The 19952-nt window shown below is 39.7% G+C and overlaps 2 protein-coding genes across 3 annotated transcripts in view; both read right to left on the minus strand.

The window, feature by feature from the left end:
- The window catches only part of ccar1 (cell division cycle and apoptosis regulator 1), a 51224-nt gene extending 48004 nt beyond the window's left edge, over nt 1-3220 (minus strand). The window contains exon 1 of one of the 2 annotated variants that reach the window (XM_060925769.1): nt 3172-3220. The gene's annotated coding sequence lies outside the window, so the exon portion shown is untranslated. Of the gene's footprint in view, nt 1-2877 lie in introns of both variants that reach the window. The other variant, XM_060925768.1, reaches the window with a different exon arrangement.
- Nucleotides 3221-4340: 1120 nt separating this feature from the next.
- zgc:110319 (uncharacterized protein LOC796111 homolog) lies at nt 4341-19112 on the minus strand. The gene is made up of 8 exons (XM_060925771.1): nt 19033-19112; nt 16189-16283; nt 14950-15085; nt 14493-14559; nt 14287-14398; nt 11077-11140; nt 5657-5831; nt 4341-5544 (listed from the first exon to the last, which is right to left on the minus strand). Exons 1-8 carry the CDS (start codon nt 19104-19106, stop codon nt 5473-5475), a joined length of 795 nt encoding a protein of 264 aa, XP_060781754.1. The 5' UTR covers nt 19107-19112; the 3' UTR covers nt 4341-5472.
- Between the last annotated feature and the right edge of the window lie 840 nt (nt 19113-19952).

Consider the following 19952-nt stretch of genomic DNA (forward strand, 5'->3'; position numbering starts at 1 on the left):
GTTTTGACATGGCGAATTAACAACACTTGGAAATACTTGTAATTCGCAACTAAAAAGACTGCAGCTACACTGGCAGCTTGAACATGCTTTCTAGTGTGATTGTGTTGCACTTGCGCAGAACGGTGTCAGTCCTGCGCGCCTTAGCACGTGCACCTGAAGGGGCGCCTCGGGCGCGCGCACCTAATGAGCTCCAGCGCGCGCGCCTAATGAGCTCCAGCATGCATGCCGTTAACAAAGAACACCTGTCTTTAATCAATGAACTATGTTTGGGCTATTTAAGGACTGCGCCCATGCAAGGACGATGTGAAGTATTACGCCGCGTCTAGGAACGCAAAAAATAAATTTCTCCATTCTGAAAACTGGACATTTCAAGAGTTTTGTCAAATATCCGGACTTCCGGGTAAATCCGGAAGACTTTCATCTATATATTGCCTTATACTGCAAGACTAAAACAAAATAAAACTGTCAAAACTCACCTTTTCAGTGGTCACGTCTGAACAGATCACCCACGTAACAGAGAGACCGTAAATGGAAACAAGATCAACTTCTAACTGTTGGAGTGGAAAATTCCATTCTACACATGCAAATTGTTAATGTGTGTCCTTCCCCGCACACAAATAACACACTACGGTAAAAAAAAAAAGGACCACAACTCATTTTATAGCTCAGAAATTCATACAAGACCAGCTACCACTATAACATATTCTGTAAGAAACATTCTCTACCTAACTTTCAGCTTTCATTTAAAAAAAACAAAATCGCAGATTTATAACTAAATTTTTATATGCCGTAGTGATTTTAAGTTACTACTTTTGGTGAGGTAGTGACCTTGACCCTGAGGCTTTCCGTTTAGATCAAAACACACGATCGTATTGGTTTTGGGTATGCGGAAAACGGAGTTACAACGGTGATCAAATATTTTGCATGATGTTTTATTACGGTTATGATTATTCTGTGAGCGCACCAATCCTTAGGTGTATAAAAGTTACAACTTAAGGGCCCGTTTACACGAGGACGCTGTCGGGCAAAAACGACTAAATATTTTATCGGAAGTGCCTTTCGTCTACACGGGGACGGCGTTTCCGAGGCTGAAAAACGGAAAAAATTGAAAACGCCTTCCAGAGTGAATAAGTTAAAAACAGCCCCCGTTGCATATCCGTCTAAACTACCCAATACACGAAACTCTGCTCGGATCTGCTCACGTCGGGTACGCGTTTACGTCATACATATGTCATATACTGTACATGCCAGCCCGGGAAGTAAGAAAGTAAGTAAAAAAGTAAGAGCATGTCTGATTACATCGATCCAACGGACCTTCAAGCTGCTCTGGCAGCTTTAATAAACGTCCAGGAGTCCTTCGAACATCTATACCGAATCTGCACATATACCGTTAATGAACAGAGGCGGGTATAGTACGCTCTTACTTTTTTACTTACCATAGCCAGAGTAGTCAAAGTTTTCGCGGCGCAGATGTGCAGATCAGACAAGACGGAAGACGTTGCGCATGCGTGCAGACATAGCGGAGGTCTTTCACAGCACCACCTAGCCGCCTGGCATGCACATCCAATTGAATTCCACACATTTATGCGTCACCGTATAGACGCAGATTTCCTCCTTGAAAACGGTCGTGTAGACACGGAAAAAAGTGAGAACGAAAACGGACTTTTGCGTTTTTGTTTCAGACCGTCCCCGTGTAAAGTGGGCCTGTACAAATACAATTAGTGATAACTGTAGACTTTTCAGTGGACTACAACCTTTTTAAGGGAACGCGATGCAGTCAACCATTTATCATGTCCCAGATCAAGCCGCCATTTTTCCACAAATTCGCAGAATTTTTGCCAAATTCTGAAGAGAGTACTCACATCAAAGACTTAGTTTTATCTGTATTATTTATTTCATCATTTTATTTCAAATTAAAACCAACATCACCATTCAAAACCGGGTAGTTTATTGACTGAGAGTATATTTAGTGGGGCCCCCCCACAGTACCCAGTTTCTGAGACAGACCCATAAAGCCACTTTATATATATGTTTATTATTTATATATTTTATGGAGTTTGTTTATTTATTTATTTGCTATAAGTGGGTTTTGCATGTGTGTCCTAACTTATTTGTTCCTCCAGCTCTCCGACCGCTTGTTATTACTGTATTACAATGGCCATGACACTGAGCCGGATTAGCTGTGTAGTTATTTTCTCGGTATGTTATACCCAACATATGTAAAGTCTCTTTCTCCCCCCCTTTCTATTTTCTGCGTGTGGTATGAAATAAACTGTACCTGTTAAGATAAATCATGACATTCTAATAAAAAAAAAGAAAATTTCGTTTAAAATGGTGCAGATCGAGCTTTCTTTAACCGTGGCACACCAGCTAGTGTGAATATTACTGCACGAAATATCGCGATATCCTCTTCCTGACCATGCAGTGTACCACAGTGAGCCTGTTAGCCATAGAGCTAGCGCCTTATCCCAACTGCACAGCTATCTTCGATACAAATATAAATAAGTCTGCCTTTAAACTGTAAAATACATCAACTAAGTAATCAGGTCGGTTAAAGACACAAAAGGAACGATCCTGGAGATGGCCTGTGCTGTGGAAAACGCAGTCTAGTCAGCTAGTCTTGTATATAAAAACAGGCCGTGAAGCTAGCAACCCAGCGCGCTAGCCTGCGCCTCTTTCAGCAGACGTGCGAAGCTAATATGGGCTAAATAAACGGAGCTAGCCAGCTCGCTAAAGCCTATTGACAAGCCATGTACATCGGTTACGTGCAGCAACAACAGCGCTATCCAGCGGCTTTAAATGAAAGGCAACACATTCAGAAAACAAACAAGGGGCTAGATATGGATTTTTTTTCTCGAAGAAAACTTCTCTACTTACACGGTGGTTAAAAATGCCGAGTCAGCAGCAGCCCGTGCAGCGGCCGCAGCAGGCTAGCTCAGCTCAGCGAGCTACCGTTAGCCCTGGGCTGTGAGCCCGCGCCTCGCTGTGGGACACTGTGCTAAGCTGCTCTTTAACTGAGGACCAGTGATTAGCATGCTTAGATATCTCGGGACTACTACTGGACGATAAGAATTCTTCATAAATTAGCAAACAAAATAAAGTCTGCCGTCCAAAAGGCTGCGTGTCATAAGCACAATAAATATTACACAAAATTCCCCAGCGTCTATTTACCGTAGCCGCTTACTCCTGGTAGTGTACGGAGACACAGCGCGGGTGCGAATGAACACTGCGCATGCGCGTCGTTCGGGTGACGTCATGCCACTAACATGGAATGCTCTCGGGTCTCTCGAAGCAAAATGTAAATTTTCCAAAATGTCCCCAGTTTTGTCAGTATCCTGAACGGATTTAAAGAACATATCAACACTGACACCAAAAAGAGTCATAAAACCTTTTGGGTTTTTTTCCACAGTAATCGGTGACGCTGTTGTGGGCACCAGCTTATATTTTAATAGGCGAAGTTAAATAAAACTATACAAAGATCTTTTCAAAGAGGAATGATGTGGGTCCCGCCCCCCTTATTTATTTATTGCCTTCATAACCCTGAGCAGATTCATTTTATAATTTAACGTCTGACCTCACTGTTCCACTAGATGGCGCACTTGTCTGATATTTGTACATTTAGGTTTGCTTAAACATTAATTACCTCAGACAACAAGAAATCTTTATATCAAAAAGAGATATGCTTCAGGGTTTAATAATTTATTAGGTTATATTTCCTAGGTTAAAAACTGTTCGATCCTTCACCCTAAATGCATTATGTACTGTTGTGAAATCAAATTAAATTCAGTCATTGATTGAAACAAAATGTTATAAATGTCTAATGGACATTTAGGAGGGGGAAAAAAAAAAGGTTGGATGACTGGTGCTTTTTAAATAGGTTCTGTTTCGAACCCTTTGCATAGGCCTGGGGTTCTGTTCTTGCCTAAAAGCTGAGATTCCTACAATAACTCTGGAGAAACCCTTTTCTATAGGTGTACTGCATGTCATGGGATTTGATCGAGTCGTCTCCACCGGTCAGTTAATATTTACTTTACTGTTTGGTCAGTGTACACACTGATGCTCTTCTCAAACAGTAACTCCTATAGAGCATTTTTAAACTTGCCTTTTCTCCCTAAACAAATAAACTGAAACCAAGTTTCAATGAAAAAAATAATTTCCCTATATCAAATACGAGTATAGTATATCTTAAGCTTAGACTTGTACTTATTTTGAACCCTCAATTCAATGCCCTCAGATTAGAATAATTAGTTATGCACAGTTACATAGATATTTAAAGAAAAGATTAACTCCATATACTCAATTTTGTACAGCCGGTTTCCAGGAAATTGAAACAGACAGCATTTATCAGGTTAATACCAGCAATAGTTTGGTTTTAATTCACCATTTATACAAAGAGCAACAAACTTGGACTGTAAAGGAACAATCACTTTTCACCATCCCTCTGAAACGTTTCATTTGTTGTGTATTTCACATGACCTGAAGAAGAGCCAGCACTTAAAAGGCTGCACTCCTGTGTTTAAAAAAAAAAAAAACCACACACAACTGCATTTTGGCTTCTAACTGCCACCAACACCCATGTTTTCAAAGGACATCCGAACTGGAAAGAGATAAATCCTACTACTTGGCAAAAGACACATTGATTCACTCATTTCTCTTCAATAACAGTTTTATTCTGGTCAGGGTCATGGTGAATCCAAAGCCAGAACACTGAATGTGAGGTAGTAATCCATCCTGGATCACAAGGCACCATACTTGACCCATTTGAACATAGGAAGAACATGCAAAACAGTCACCTAGATTCAGGGTCAAAGCTAAATTTACAATACTACACTAAAGCAGAGCGAAAGTTTTGTTGAGCTTTGTTAATTGTGAATAGATTGCAAAGTACTCCAAGCAACACCAGAATCATATTTGCCTTGTGATATTTAGTGGATAATTCAGGCTTTTACTTTATTCACAGTTCTATTCAGCATGAAAGTATTTAGCCCCATCTTCAAATCCTGTATTAAATGATAGACAATGTAGGGTAAAACCACGGGTGTGCTGAATTAAAGTAAGAGAGAACCTGTAGTATAGTTTATTAAAAAATACAAAATGAAAAGCATTTGACATTTTTATAATGCGTATTTTATAAACTAGTTTAATATTCTTATTATAATAGGATTACGATAAAGTTTTGACCTATTGTATATTATTATATACCTGCTTGTTCATTCACTCTAAATTGCACAAAAAGTGTGACTGAATGAGTGAGTGCGCTGTGAGAGACTAGCATGCCACCCAGGATGGATTCTCACCTCACGCCTGGGGTTCCGAGGGTAGTTTCCAAATCCACTGCTACTCTTACCAGGATAAAGTACAATGAGTCATTTTTAGGTCTATTACAGCTGTGTACAATGGCCACTGGTCAGTGATCTTCCTCTATGGATAAGCCCAAACTCTGCAGGTCATCAAAACAGGCTAACCTCATAGCTACGAATCTTTTAATTTTCTCTCTAGTTCTGAAAACACCTTCATACTGATTTCATCCACTTCATCCTCCACCTGAACAAATGCAAGAGAGAAATGTGTGAGGAGGACAGAGGTCTTGAACTAAGGCATTTGAAAGCTTTTTCACATCTGTGGCCATGTTGTCATGCCATGACTAGTCTCTCACCTGTTCAACATCATCCACCTCTGGAATGTAAAACTGCAGCATGTTCCGAATACCATTTTTCAGAGTAACTGTGGAACTGGGACAGCCTGTGCAAGAGCCAACAAGCTTCAGCTTCACTGTGCCATCCTCAAAACCTTTAAAGATGACATCACCACCATCCTCCTGTACAGTCGGTCTGACAACAAGGAAACACATCAAGGTGCTTTTATAGAATCCTTTAGTGGGATCATGTTTCATGAGTCAAAATATAGCCAACAGGAACTTTGAAGAATAAACCAAATTGTTTGAACTACAGGCAGTCGGAACAGAAAGTGCTGCACCCTCCTTTTTGTTCAATCTTCGTAAAAATGGAAATATAGCACAGTTCATTGGCAAATTTTCGAAAGTTAACAGGTTTCCAGTGTTTAATTTGCAGCTTTTAGATATTTCACGAGATACATTAGATACTCCCAAAATAAATGGATGAGAAATTGATCTGAAAGGAGGCTGGGTTCTACTCTCTTTGAACCCTCTTCAACAACCTTTATTTATTTATTAGCTTATGGACCTCTCCACAAAAGGACATGCTTAGACATGCTGTTCTTAATGAAAGGCTGGAAACTGGAGGTGTCATTTATCAATAACACTAAGCTACACTACACACTAGTCAACATCATCTTCTCGAAATTTTTTTTTTTGGGGGGGGGGCTGTCACTGCTATTAAAGTAACAGATGGTAAAACAAATATTTAAAGCAATTTCTTTTGGTCCAATTTACTGAGTAGTTCTCAGTGAAAGAAAATTCAGTACATTGATCTATTTGATAGCAGCATCCGTGTAGCCTACTCAATAGGCAGACAACTTATAAAAAGCTATGACAGGGCCACACATTAAAAGTAGATCTACTAAACGGACATGATTTCAAAACATTACGGTCGAGCACGGTTTATAATTTGAACTTTACAAACATTCCTTTTCATATACAGTGGTGCTTGAAAGTTTGTGAACCCTTTAGAATTTTCTATATTTCTGCATAAATATGACCTAAAACATCATCAGATTTTCACAAAAATCTTAAAAGTAGATAAAGAGAACCCAGTTAAACGAGACAAAAATATTGTACTTGGTAATTTATTTATTGAGGAAAATGATCCAATATTACATATCTGTGAGTGGCAAAAGTATGTGAACCTCTAGGATTAGCAATTCATTTGAAGGTGAAATTAGAGTCAGGTGTTTTCAATCAGTGGAATGACAATCAGGTGTGAGTGGGCACCCTGTTTTATTCAAAGAACAGGGAGCTATCAAAGTCTGATCACGTTTGTGGAAGTGTATCATGGCACAAACAAAGGAGATTTCTGAGGACCTCAGAAAAAGCATTGTTGATGCTCATCAGGCTGGAAAAGGTTACAAAACCATCTCTAAAGAGTTTGGACTCCACCAATCCACAGTCAGACAGATTGTGTACAAATGGAGGAAATTCAAGACCATTGTTACCCTCCCCAGGAGTGGTCGATCAACAAAGATCACTCCAAGAGCAAGGCATGTAATAGTCGGCGAGGTCACAAAGGACCCCAGGGTAACTTCTAAGCAACTGAAGGCCTCTCTCACATTGGCTAATGTTAAGGTTCATGAGTCCACCATCAGGAGAACACTGAACAACAATGGCATGCATGGCAGGGCTGCAAGGAGAAAGCCACTGCTCTCCAAAAAGAACACTGCTGCTTGTCTGCAGTTTGCTAAAGATCACGTGGACAAGCCAGAAGGCTATTGGAAAAATGTTTTGTGGAGAGATGAGACCAAAATAGAACTTTGTGGTTTAAATGAGAAGCATTACGTTTGGGGAAAGGAAAACACTGCATTCCAGCATAAGAACCTTATCCCATCTGTGAAACATGGTGGTGGTAGTATCATGGTTTGGACCCGTTTTGCTGCATCTGGGCCAGGACAGCTTGCCATCATTGATGAAACAATGAATTCTGAATTATACCAGCGAATTCTAAAGGAAAATGTCAGGACATCTGTCCATGAACTGAATCTCAAGAGAAGGTGGGTCATGCAGCAAGACAACGACCCTAAGCACACAAGTCGTTCTACCAAAGAATGGTTAAAGAAGAATAAAGTTAATGTTTTGGAATGGCCAAGTCAAAGTCCTGACCTTAATCCAATCGAAATGTTGTGGAAGGACCTGAAGTGAGCAGTTCATATGAGGAAACCCACCAACATCCCAGAGCTGAAGCTGTTCTGTACGGGGGAATGGGCTAAAATTCCTCCAAGCCGGTGTGCAGGACTGATCAACAGTTACCGGAAACGTTTAGTTGCAGTTATTGCTGCACAAGGGGGTCACACCAGATACTGAAAGCAAAGGTTCACATACTTTTGCCACTCACAGATATGTAATATTGGATCATTTTCCTCAATAAATAAATGACCAAGTATACTATTTTTGTCTCATTTGTTTAACTGGGTTCTCTTTATCTACTTTTAGGACTTGTGTGAAAATCTGATGTTGTTTTAGGTCATATTTATGCAGAAAAAAGCACCACTGTAGTCCAATTAGAAATTAAATGTTATTGTTATGCAACCAGACACATAGGCTTACAGTCAAATACAGGTTATTTTAACCAATATGTATAGTAGCAGTCAAAAGTTTGGACACCACTCATTCATAAGTTTTTCTGTATTATGACTATTTTCTATATTGAACATTTTAGAACAGTTCTTGTGAGAGGTCTTGAAGACACTCTACCAGAGTTGCATAGTGCTATAATTGGCTAACTGGACAAGGACTTGGAATGGAAGACAAGCCATTCTCTCTATGATAAGTCAGTGTGCCATCAAAATTATTTTAAAGCTCATATTTTAAGGTAAAAATCCTACCTAATATTGCTTTAATGATGAGTTTCAACACATTCCTTTGTCCCTCACGCCATCAGACTGTACAACTCCTCTCTGGGGGGGGGGGGTAACAGGAGGACAGAGGACGGGAAGGAGCAGTAGCCTAGCCTAACAATAAGCAATACCGGACAATGTGCAACATAATGTGCAATATCTCTCCTGCCGCCCCCCTCCCCTTTCCCCCTTCTCTCCCCCATATCTTATTCTTTTTATATGTAACTACTTAATTTATTTTTAATTTATCTAGAAGTTTTCCTCTATTTCTTTTCTCTGTTTATCTGTAATGATGCTGCTGGAATTTTAATTTCCCTGAGGGAACCCTCCCAGAGGGAACCCTCCCAAAGGGATCAATGAAGTTTTATCTAATCTAATCTAACCTAACTTCACTGCTCACCTACATTTCTTTCCTGACACTACAGTACCAGTCAAAAGTTTGAACGCCCCTACTCATTCCTTGGTTTTTCCTGCATTTTGATTATTTTGTACATTGTTGAATACTGAAGGCATCAAAACTATGAAATAAACACCGTGACGGCGAGGGCGTGGTCAAGCGTCAGCTGTGAACAGCAAGCAATCAGGTTGAACAAGCAGGTAACATGACGAGTTACACCTGTGTAATTACTGGCTGTCTATTAATGTGCGTGCCTGCGTATCTTTCAGATGGCCAGTAATGACAGAGCAGTGATCTGCAATACATATGGTATGTGTGGGTGTGTGTGTGTGTGTCAGCAGTCACTGAAAAAAAATCGAAGAAATAATAAAACGTGCCTGGATTGTGAAGACTGCCTCCCAGTTCCTCATTTACCCCAGCACAGAAAGTGTCACACACACAGAATTATGTGGTAAACAACAACAACAATAAATAAATAAATAAATAAACGCTTCATATTTTAGATTCTTCAAAGTAGCCACCGTTTACCTTGACACTTTACACACTCTTAGCATTATCTTAACCGGCTTCACGAGGTAGTCACCTGGAATGCTTTTCAATTAACAGGTGCCTCATCAAAAGTTAATTATTGCAATTTCTTGCCTTCTTAATGTGTTTGAGATCAAACAGTAAATAGCCCTACTCCACAACTGTAGTAATCCATACTCGGTCAAGAACCACTCAACTAAGTAAAGAGAAACATCATTACTTTCAGACATGAAGTGTGTTTTGATAAATAAAATAAAGAAAAACCACTGAATGAAAAAGTGTCTCCAAATTTTTGACTGGTACTGTACACCTACGACTGCATCACCAAACACAGCTCCAATCCCATCAAAGTTTGCTGATGACGCAACGATTATCAGCATCATCACTAACAATGATGAGAAATCGTATTGGGAGGAAATCAAACTCCTCATGGAGTGGTGACCGCAATCTCTCTCACCATCAGCAAAACCAAGGAGCTGATTGCTGACTTCACGAGAGGGAGCAAAGTGCATGCACCACTGAGCACTGAGGGGATGACGGTGGAAAGGGTGAGCAGCTTCAGAGGATTTCACCTGGTCGCTCAACAAGTCACACATCGTCAAAAAGCTCCAACAATGCCTCTTCTTCCTCTGAAGCCTGAGGAGAGCCAACCTGCCGCAACAGCTCCTCTGCAACTTCTACATGTACATGGCGGAGAACATTCTAACTGGCTGCGTCACAGTCTGGTCTGGCAGCTGCTGAACTCAAGGCCCTGCAGAGGGTGGTGAAAATCACCCTGCACATCACTGCAGCTGCCCTCCCACCCATCCGGGACATTTACAACGAGACATGTCTGAGGAACGCCAGCAGCAGCACCTCTGACCCCACACTCTTCCTGTTTCAACCTCTACCAGCTGGAAAGATGTACTGGCAAATCCAAGCCAGAACTACCAGGTTCAAGAACAGTTTCTTCCCACAAGCTGTTAAAATGGTCATACCAAGAACACCAGCAGCACCCACAAGAACATGAAAATGTACACTACAGACTGTTACTGATGTACAATCCTGATCCTCTCAGCTATACTCAGCGTATCTACACACTAATCTCCACCAGCTATGAGATTAGTACAGTATATGCATATTGCACTTTGAACTCTAATGCAACCTCATATGCAAAAAAAAAAAAGCATAAGAGGGTTTTTGGGATGTGTACTGTGGCACGTTAGGGGGAAAAAAAACGTGTGGCGAATTTATCATTTTATTATCTACTTATAATAACATACAACAGCAAAATTTAAAATCCATAAATGGCTTGGATTTGCACATTTTTCATATTTTAACATTACATCATGGTTTAGCCAATTTCAGCCTGTTTAGAGTTCAGGCATATAAGCAGCTATTGTGTGTAACATGCACAAGCCTTTGTGCTACAACATCTATCAGTACTAGAACAGCACTGTACTCTACCAGCACATGGTCATGTATAGTGTCTTAGTACACAAGTCGCTGTGCTATACTTAGAGTTTTACTTTCTCAGCTATTAGCCCAGCAGGTAACCTGCAAAATGGAAATTATTTTTCAGAAGTTACGGTACTGAATATAACACTTGCAAGTCCTTTATATGTACAGTTAATTTAACTAGTTACCTGATTCGAGTGTCTAAAAGCTCTTTAATCATTGAGACAATCTCATCATCATCCTCTGACACATCTACAAAAATCAGAAAACAGACAGATGAATGTAAAAAAATCTCAGCAAGTCAGAACGAGCAAATAATAATAATAATAATAATAATAATACACAACAATATATTCAGATATGTAGGCCATAACCACTGGAGCGCTGGAACAACAAGACCGATACTGCTAGCAGTCTCTTGGCCAAAATTTTATTTGTAATTGCATGACCAAAAATCATATACTTGCTACAAATATTGTTACACAACCTACTTTTTCAAATACGTTATTTTGTAAAATACCAGGGAGAACTTACAGTTCTAAATTTAGGTTCAGTACATTATCCATATAACTTCTATATGTCTGAATCAATTCAACTCAAGCTTCTTGTCTTTCAGGGAACAATACTAAAATTGCTTTGAGGGAAACAGTGATTCCGGGTGTCCAGGATAGCTGCCCCCATAGCACTACTCAGCTTCAAGGTGAGGTTCTGGATCATACCGCATCATAAACCATATTGCATGACTGTGTGGCATTATGTTGTTTAAAAAAAAAAAAAAGTCAAGATATGAGCACCTTTTTTTTTTTTTTTAATATATATTACACACACTGTCTTGCAAAAATATTCATCCCCCCCTTGGTGTTTGTCCTGTTTTGTTGCAGGGCAATTCCATGTAAATGTCAACCTCACCATGCAAAAATAAAGCAACATGTAATACATCAAAACCACTCCCAGAGATATCACCTAGGCCTGTATTTTACAGATGTGAATAAGTTGAACCAATTTGTAACCAACCTAATATGTCACTGTCAGTCTTTCTTTCTTATAATGTAAAACCCAAGCTAAAATCAACTTTGATCATGTACAATTCTATATTATTGCCACAAGCCACAGAAATGTATGCTAAAATCCACAAAACAGCAAAACAATAGCCATCCTAAATATTATTTAAGAACTTTGATAGTTTTAGCTGATATTTAGAGAGTTTTTCAAAGGGTTATGGTGGTTAAATTGCTGATTTTCTAAACATATGCCATGTCTATTTCAGACGCGTCACATCCATAACGGAATTTCGTCACATCCATAACGCTGACTTTTCCTTCCGAAACTCTGCATGAAATACAAAATATTTTAAACAGAGATTTTTTAATATTCACCTTGGACCCCTCTATCAAATGGATATCTCCATTTCGACATTAGGTTTACAATTTCACAGAGTTTGATAAAAATGTACAGTCACCCAAGAAAAGTGATACTTTTTCTGTCACATCCATAACGCATCTTTTATTGGCATTTTCTGGCATGCCCCAGATGTACTATGGGAATTGTTCTTGTTCTATCACTTCTCCAGTAAGGTACAGCCTTAAAATATGCAACACCTGTTTAAATACTGGGAGACAATAAAACATGCACTGGGTCATTTGTTGCCATTTTGAGTTCAAGTGTCACGTCCATAACGCTGGAATTGCTCTGCATTAAAAGCTGGAATTAAAATGGATTTTTGGAGGGTGAGCACAATTTGATTTACACAACATACCTAAAACTTTCAAGGTGCAAATTGTTGTTTTATTGTGACAAACAATAATTAAGATGAAAAAAAACAGAAATCTGGAGTGTGCATAAGTATTCACCCCCTTTCGTATGAAACCCCTAAATAAGAGCTGCTCCGACCAATTCACTTCATAAGTCACATAATTAGTTGATTAAGATCCACCTGTGTGCAATAAAAGTGTCACATGATGTCTGTATAAATCAACCTGTTCTGGAAGGACCCTGACTCTACAACACTACTAAGCAAGCAACATGAAAACCAAGGAGCCTCCAAACAGGTCAGAGACAAAACTGTGGAAAAGTATAGATCAGGGTTGGGTTATAAAAAATATCCCCAACTTTGAATATTCCATGGAGCACCACTAAATCCATTATAGCAAAATGGAAAGAATATGTCACCACTACACACCTGACAAGAGAAGGCCACCCACCAAAACTCACAGACCGGGCAAGGAGGGCATTAATCAGAGACGCAACAAAGACACCAAAGAAAACACTGCAAGATCCACAGTGGAGATGCGAGTATCTGTCCATAGGACCACTTTAAGCTGTACACTCCACAGAGTGGGGCTTTATGGACGAATGGCCAGGGGGGAAAAAATTGCTTAAGAAAACATGTTTGGAGTTTGCCCAACAGCATGTGGCAGACTCCCCGAACACATGGAAGAAGATTCTCTAGTCAGATAAGACTAAAATTGAACTTTCTGGCCATCATGGGAAATGCTATGTGTGGCACAAACCCAACACCCTGAGAACACCATTCCTTACAGTGAAGCATGGTGGTGGCAGCATCATGCTGTGGGGATATTTTTCATTTGCAGGGACAGGAAAGCTGGTCAAGACTGAAGGAAAGATGGATGGCACTAAATACAAGGCAATTCGGGAGGAAAACCTGTTTGAGTCAGCCAGAGGTTTGAGACCGGGACAAAGGTTCACGTTCCAGCAGGACAATGACCCTAAACATACTGCTAAAGCTACACTGAAGTGGTTTAAAGGGAAACATTTAAATGTCTTGGAATGGCGTCATCAAAGCCCAGACCTCAATCCAATTGAGAATCTGTGGGATAACTTGATCGTTGTACACCAACAAAACCCATCTAACTTGAAGGAGTTGGAGCAGTTTTGCCTTGAGGAATGGGCAAAAATCCCAGTGGCTGGATGTGCTAAGCTAATAGACACATACCCCAAGAGACTTGCAGCTGTAACTGCAGCAAAAGGTGGCTCTAGAAAGTATTGACTTTGGGGTTGAATACCTACGCACACTCCAGATTTCTGTTTTTTCACCTTATTGTTTGTGTCACGATAAAAGAACAATTTACACCTTTAAAGCTGTAGGCATGTTGTTTAAATCAAAGGGTGCTAACCCCAAAAAAATCCATTTTAATCTTCTAAGTCTTGGGCAAAACATACATCAAACGTTAAAAAAAAGGTCTTGATTGGCTGGTCAGTTACTTTTTAGCTAAAGGAAGAAAAAAAATATATCTAACTGTTCAGTGAAAGATTTCTTTGAACAAAACAGCTACAAAGAAAAATGGTGACTCACAATTACCATTGTATAATTAACTCTGGTTAATTACAAGTATTCCATTGCCAGACCTGTCTGCTCAGTTCTGCATTGCTTTACTTACTGCTCTCTGGATGTGTTACTCCTGTTGTTACAGGTTCTCCACTTTCAAAGAACTTTGTGATGATCTCAATCGCATGCCGTTTAATGTCTACCCACTCAACATCATCATCCATCTAGGATCAGAAAGCATTAACCCCGTTTCATCTCCTGTTGCTGTTTTGACAAATCTATATAAAAATACAATTAACCTCAACATTTGACTGATACCTTTGTAAGTGTGATGAAATCAGGGCCAAAAAACACACTTTTCACCCCTTCGACCTGAAAAAGATTCCTGCAGAAACAATGGGAAACTATTAAAAAGTCTTATAGACATACTGTACATGAGTGGTTTGTGTCTAATCTATGTTACACGGAATTACATACAACCAGGTTAAGGAAGTAAGTACAGACAACTTCTATATCAAAAGAACAAGGACAAATTGAGTAGGCATAACAGTAAGTGATAAACACAGATAAGCTGTCCTTCACTCTGGTATATGTTGGCTACGTTCTCTGTCTGGCTGTAATTTCACAACTACCAAGTATAACAGAGAAATGCATTAAAACATTCTCGCTAAAATTATTTAATGACATTTATGAAACAATTTTTTTTTTTTTGCAGGGACTACAGATGTTTTATTGATCAGAACCAAAAGAAACACGTTAATTTAAAAGATGTTACCTGGCTAAAGAAGAACACTCTGCAGAACTTGAAGTTGGGAAGTCCAGAGTTCCTGTTCCCAACACAGGCTTCCCAGGAAGGAACTTTAAACTCCTGGGGTTTGGTGTGTTTTCTGTGAAAACTGACAGCCATCGTACTGTAAAACAAAGCACACGTTTATTTTTAGAAAGACACCAGGCCAGAAAAGCAACATCCCTGCTAAATGAAAATGGTCTGAATCTAAAATCTGTTTCAACAGCCAATCGAGTTAATTTAACTCCATTCATGGAAGGTGATTATGGCATCTGCATGGCCTTGATTACTGAGATCATTGCAGAGTTTCCCAAAAGCATCATAGCACAAAGATCATCATTAAATGGTAGAGCAAGCAGCATAACGAACACACTCTCTCCTAGTTAAGATGCTCTTAGTAGGGATGTCCGATATTGGCTTTTTTGCCGATATCCGATATGCCGATATTGTCCAACTCTCAATTTTCGATTCCGATATCAGCCGATACCGATGTCGATATGTGGGTTATTTTTCCTCAGAACTAATTTAGGTAACATCACATATCTCCTGTTGTGGAATTAACACAACATGCTTAATGTTATTGTGATGCCCCACTGGATGCATTCTTGAATGCAACAAGGCTTTCCAAATGTTAACATTGTCTGTGCAAAATAAGAAAAATACTTCAACTTAATTTAGGGAAAAAGTGCCATGTTTATTTTTTTTTTTTTAATTGTCTCAAACAACAGTTTGGATTACACTCTCCCTGAGATAATCTTGACAATGCCCACAACAAATAGGGCAAATTTGACTTCTTCACAAATGATAAAACATTGTACCTGAACAACTATGTGCAACATAGCAGCATCCACAGACATAATGTTGAAACAGAGCGAGCAAGTTTGTCACTGCAGCCATCCACGCTTGTTTGTACGCTTCAAGACGCAGCTTGATGAGGTCATCATCTTTGCGCCGGTAAACGCTTCAGGAGCGCATAGGCACTATTTGGGTGTAACGCAAGCATTATTTTATCGGTTTTGAGGCAAAAAAAATCCGATAACGATATTAACAGATATTACATTTTTATGTTAATATCGGGCCGATAATATCTGTCGGCCGATAATATCGAACATCTCTAGCTCTTAGTGTTAAGAGGCTTTTGGGAAACCCACCACAGGTCAGTTACATAATATATAAAGCCTTCATATATTTAATATTTAAAAAAAAAAAAAAAAAAAAAAAACTCACCTGAGAATAGTTTCTTCTGTGACTCTTGAGCTTGTATACGGTGTTTTTGGACAGACCACAGAGAGCAGCACAGACTTCTATCCTTCACTGAAAACCTATGGAGATTATTTTATTTCTGTTATTTCCTAATCCAAACAACATACCAATTCTGAAATTAATAGTAAAATGCTTTCAGAGGATTTCCTGGTCATACCTAGCGTCGGCCATACAAATATTCTGAGACAATTAAGAATCAGTGCAGTAAGGTACATTTCTAGTTATTGATTTTTTTAAAATCATACCTATTGAACTGATTATGCGCCAATCAATAACAATCCTTTGTCTATCAAGAAGAAAAATAGGACATTTATTTCTACTACCATTATCTCTTCCTGATTTAATGTCTTCTCTGGTTCTGCATTAAAACTACATTCAAGATGATCAGAAATGAAGAAAAGGTCAAACTAGTGGACCTGCTGGCGTGAGGGTTCACATTTATAGCATATCGTCAGTCAAACCCCAAATAATGGAGTAGAGATCTGAAGGGCACGGAGACAACATGAAAGAAATATTTATGAAAATACAAAACAATATGAAAATAAACAGCTAGTAGAGTTCAAACTTTCTCATTAAGGACTTAGTGATGATTTGAAATTGTGTAGATCGCTGCTGAGTTAAAAAAAAAAAAAAAACATTGAAAGGTAAAATAATTAAGGATTACAATGTAAAATGATTGACATGTGAAATGATTTCATCTCATTATCTCTAGTCGCTTTATCCTGTTCTACAGGGTCGCAGGCAAGCTGGAGCCTATCCCAGCTGACTACGGGCGAAAGGCGGGGTATACCCTGGACAAGTCGCCAGGTCATCACAGGGCTGACACACAGACAACCATTCACACTCACATTCACACCTACGGTCAATTTAGAGTCACCAGTTAACCTAACCTGCATGTCTTTGGACTGTGGGGGAAACCCATGCGGACACGGGGAGAACATGCAAACTCCACACAGAAAGGCCCTTGGCGGCCACGGGGCTCGAACCCGGACCATCTTGCTGTGAGGCGACAGCGCTAAGCACTACACCACTGTGCCGCCCATGTGAAACAAAGAAGAAGAATTTAGAGTAATTTTTGTTATTTTTCCCCCCCTTGTATTACTGATATTCTGGGTTATTTTATGGATTGTACAGGATAGGCAAAAAATGAGCCTTGGCTTCAGGCTATTCCTTTTTCAGTTACAGAGTTTGTAAAAATTTTTTGTGAGAAAATGTTTAGTGCAAGCATGTATAATAATTCTTTGCCAGCTGAATGCACAAGATTTAAGTTTTGTATTGTAGATTGTAACTGAAATAAACCATTCATTCATTTAATTAAGACTGTGCTTATGGATGCATGAATGTCACTTTAAAGGAACAGTCCACTGTACTTCTATAATGAAATATGCTCTTATCTGAATTGAGACGAGCTGCTCCGTACCTCTCCGAGCTTTGTGCGACCTCCCAGTCAGTCAGACGCAGTCAGACGCGCTGTCACTCCTGTTAGCAATGTAGCTAGGCTCAGCATGGCCAACGGTATTTTTTGGGGCTGTAGTTAGATGCGACCAAACTCTTCCACGTTTTTCCTGTTTACATAGGTTTATATGACCAGTGATATGAAACAAGTTCAGTTACACAAATTGAAACGTAGCGATTTTCTATGCTATGGAAAGTCCGCACTATAATGACAGGCGTACTAACACCTTCTGCGCGCTTCGGCAGCGCATTGATATCTGAGCTCCGTATCAACGCGCTGTTGAAGCGCGCAGAAGATGTTAGTACGCCTATCATTATAGTGCGCACTTTCCATAGCATAGAAAATCGCTACGTTTCAATTTGTGTAACTGAACTTGTTTCATATCACTGGTCATATAAACCTATGTAAACAGGAAAAACGCCGAAGAGTTTGGTCGCATCTAACTACAGCCCCAAAAAATACCATTGGCCATGCTGAGCCTAGCTACATTGCTAACAGGAGTGACAGCGCGTCTGACTGACTGGGAGGTCGCGCAAAGCTCGGAGAGGTACGGAGCAGCTCGTCTCAATTCAGAGAAGAGCATATTTCATTATGGAAGTACGGTGGACTGTTCCTTTAAGTCCTGTCCTAAAGGTCATAACAAGAGCAGCATCCTCAACACAGCAAGACATCTGGGTGGGGGTCCAAACACACACTGGTTGATTTCATATCTCATTCTTAAAACATCTAATTAACCTAGATCTAGATTGAGACCATGCCCAAGCATTTGGGGTTTGATGAAAACAGCTTTGAGGAGTAGAGACAAATGAAAAAAAGTGTTTGTGTTCATATGCAGATGATTAACTGTAAACATCCTTTCATTAGGAGGATTACGTTTCACAGACTGTACATATATCTGTAACAGACATTTAATATAGAAACACAAATAGATTGTGTGTTGTTAAAATATATATATATATATATCACAGTTTCGGGTTTTTATTCACCATTCCGCTTTACTGTAATATCTTGAGTCAACAAGATATTAAAGCATGACGCTAACTGAGCTAACAACAGTGAACCTGATTATTTGTTGAACCTAGTTCCTTACTTGTGAGAATGTCGTCATTGCATTTCTATTACTTATTAACCTAAACTCTGTTTTGTGTCTGAAGACACACGGTAATAAGACTAAGCGATGAAGACGCTAAGGTTAATTTAACGAGCTAACTCACCAGTCCTGCTAGCTACCCAAGTGCGTCCGTTAAACTGTACAAAACATTACTTCACATGATCACTGTTTCTTGAAGCAATAGCTGAGCATGTAAATATTTATAAACATTTCGAAAAAGATGGTCCTTTATATTACAAACCTAACTGAACGTGAAAACTCCCGCAACCCGAAGAGGCTGCGGAGAGCCCTCCTGCTGAGACACACCGCCGCCATGTTGACTGTTTTGATATTGAGGACCCAGCGTTAGCTGTCTCACATTTCTCCTGTGAGAAACCAGGAACTTATAATGGATATTATTTAAAATATTATGATGATAGTTTAAAAAAAAAAGCACGACGCATTAAATGTGACTGAAAATGAAGTTGACATTTCTAGCAACAATTCATTTGGAATAATGTTATTTGTATTCACAGGGCAGTTGATTAGTCAACTCCTCCTGGGGCCTTAATAAATGGCACACAGGCGGTTTGACAGGGAAATTATTATAACATTCATGCAAGTTAAAGCACTGCTGAACTGCACTTGTGGTATGACCTTGTTGTCAGTTCAGCGGTTGTCCTTTCTTGGACCATTTTTAGTCGGTGCTAACCACTGCATGCTGGGAACACCCTACAAGATCAGAATTAAATTCAGAATCAGAATCGGACTACTTTGTGTGCCATTTTGGACATGTTCAGACCCGGTCATCGAGCCATCATAACTTGACCCTTGTCAAAGTGGCTCAGATTTTTTCCGCTTGCCCATTTTTCCTGCTTCCAACACCTCAACTTTGAGAACTGACTGTTCTCTTGCTGCCTAATATATCCCCCTTATGGCTGATCAGTATAATATCTCATTTCATCTCATCTCATCTCATCTCATATCTCAAGCCGCTTTATCCTGTTCTACAGGGTCGCAGGCAAGCTGGAGCCTATCCCAGCTGACTACGGGCGAAAGGCGGGGTACACCCTGGACAAGTCGCCAGGTCATCACAGGGCTGACACATAGACACAGACAACCATTCACACTCACATTCACACCTACGCTCAATTTAGAGTCACCAGTTAACCTAACCTGCAT

This window comes from Neoarius graeffei, chromosome 7 (assembly GCF_027579695.1).
Source record: "Neoarius graeffei isolate fNeoGra1 chromosome 7, fNeoGra1.pri, whole genome shotgun sequence".
NCBI lineage: Eukaryota > Metazoa > Chordata > Actinopteri > Siluriformes > Ariidae > Neoarius > Neoarius graeffei.

Coding starts and splice junctions, on each gene's coding strand:
- zgc:110319 (XM_060925771.1), bottom strand. CDS start 19,106: ATGGCGGCGGTGTGTCTCAGCAGGAGGGCTCTCCGCAGCCTCTTCGGG. Junction 16,284..19,032: donor GAGTTTTCACGTTCAGTTAG/GTTTGTAATATA, acceptor TAATCTCCATAG/GTTTTCAGTGAAGGATAGAA. Junction 5,832..11,076: donor CTTTTAGACACTCGAATCAG/GTAACTAGTTAA, acceptor CCTTGTTGTCAG/ACCGACTGTACAGGAGGATG.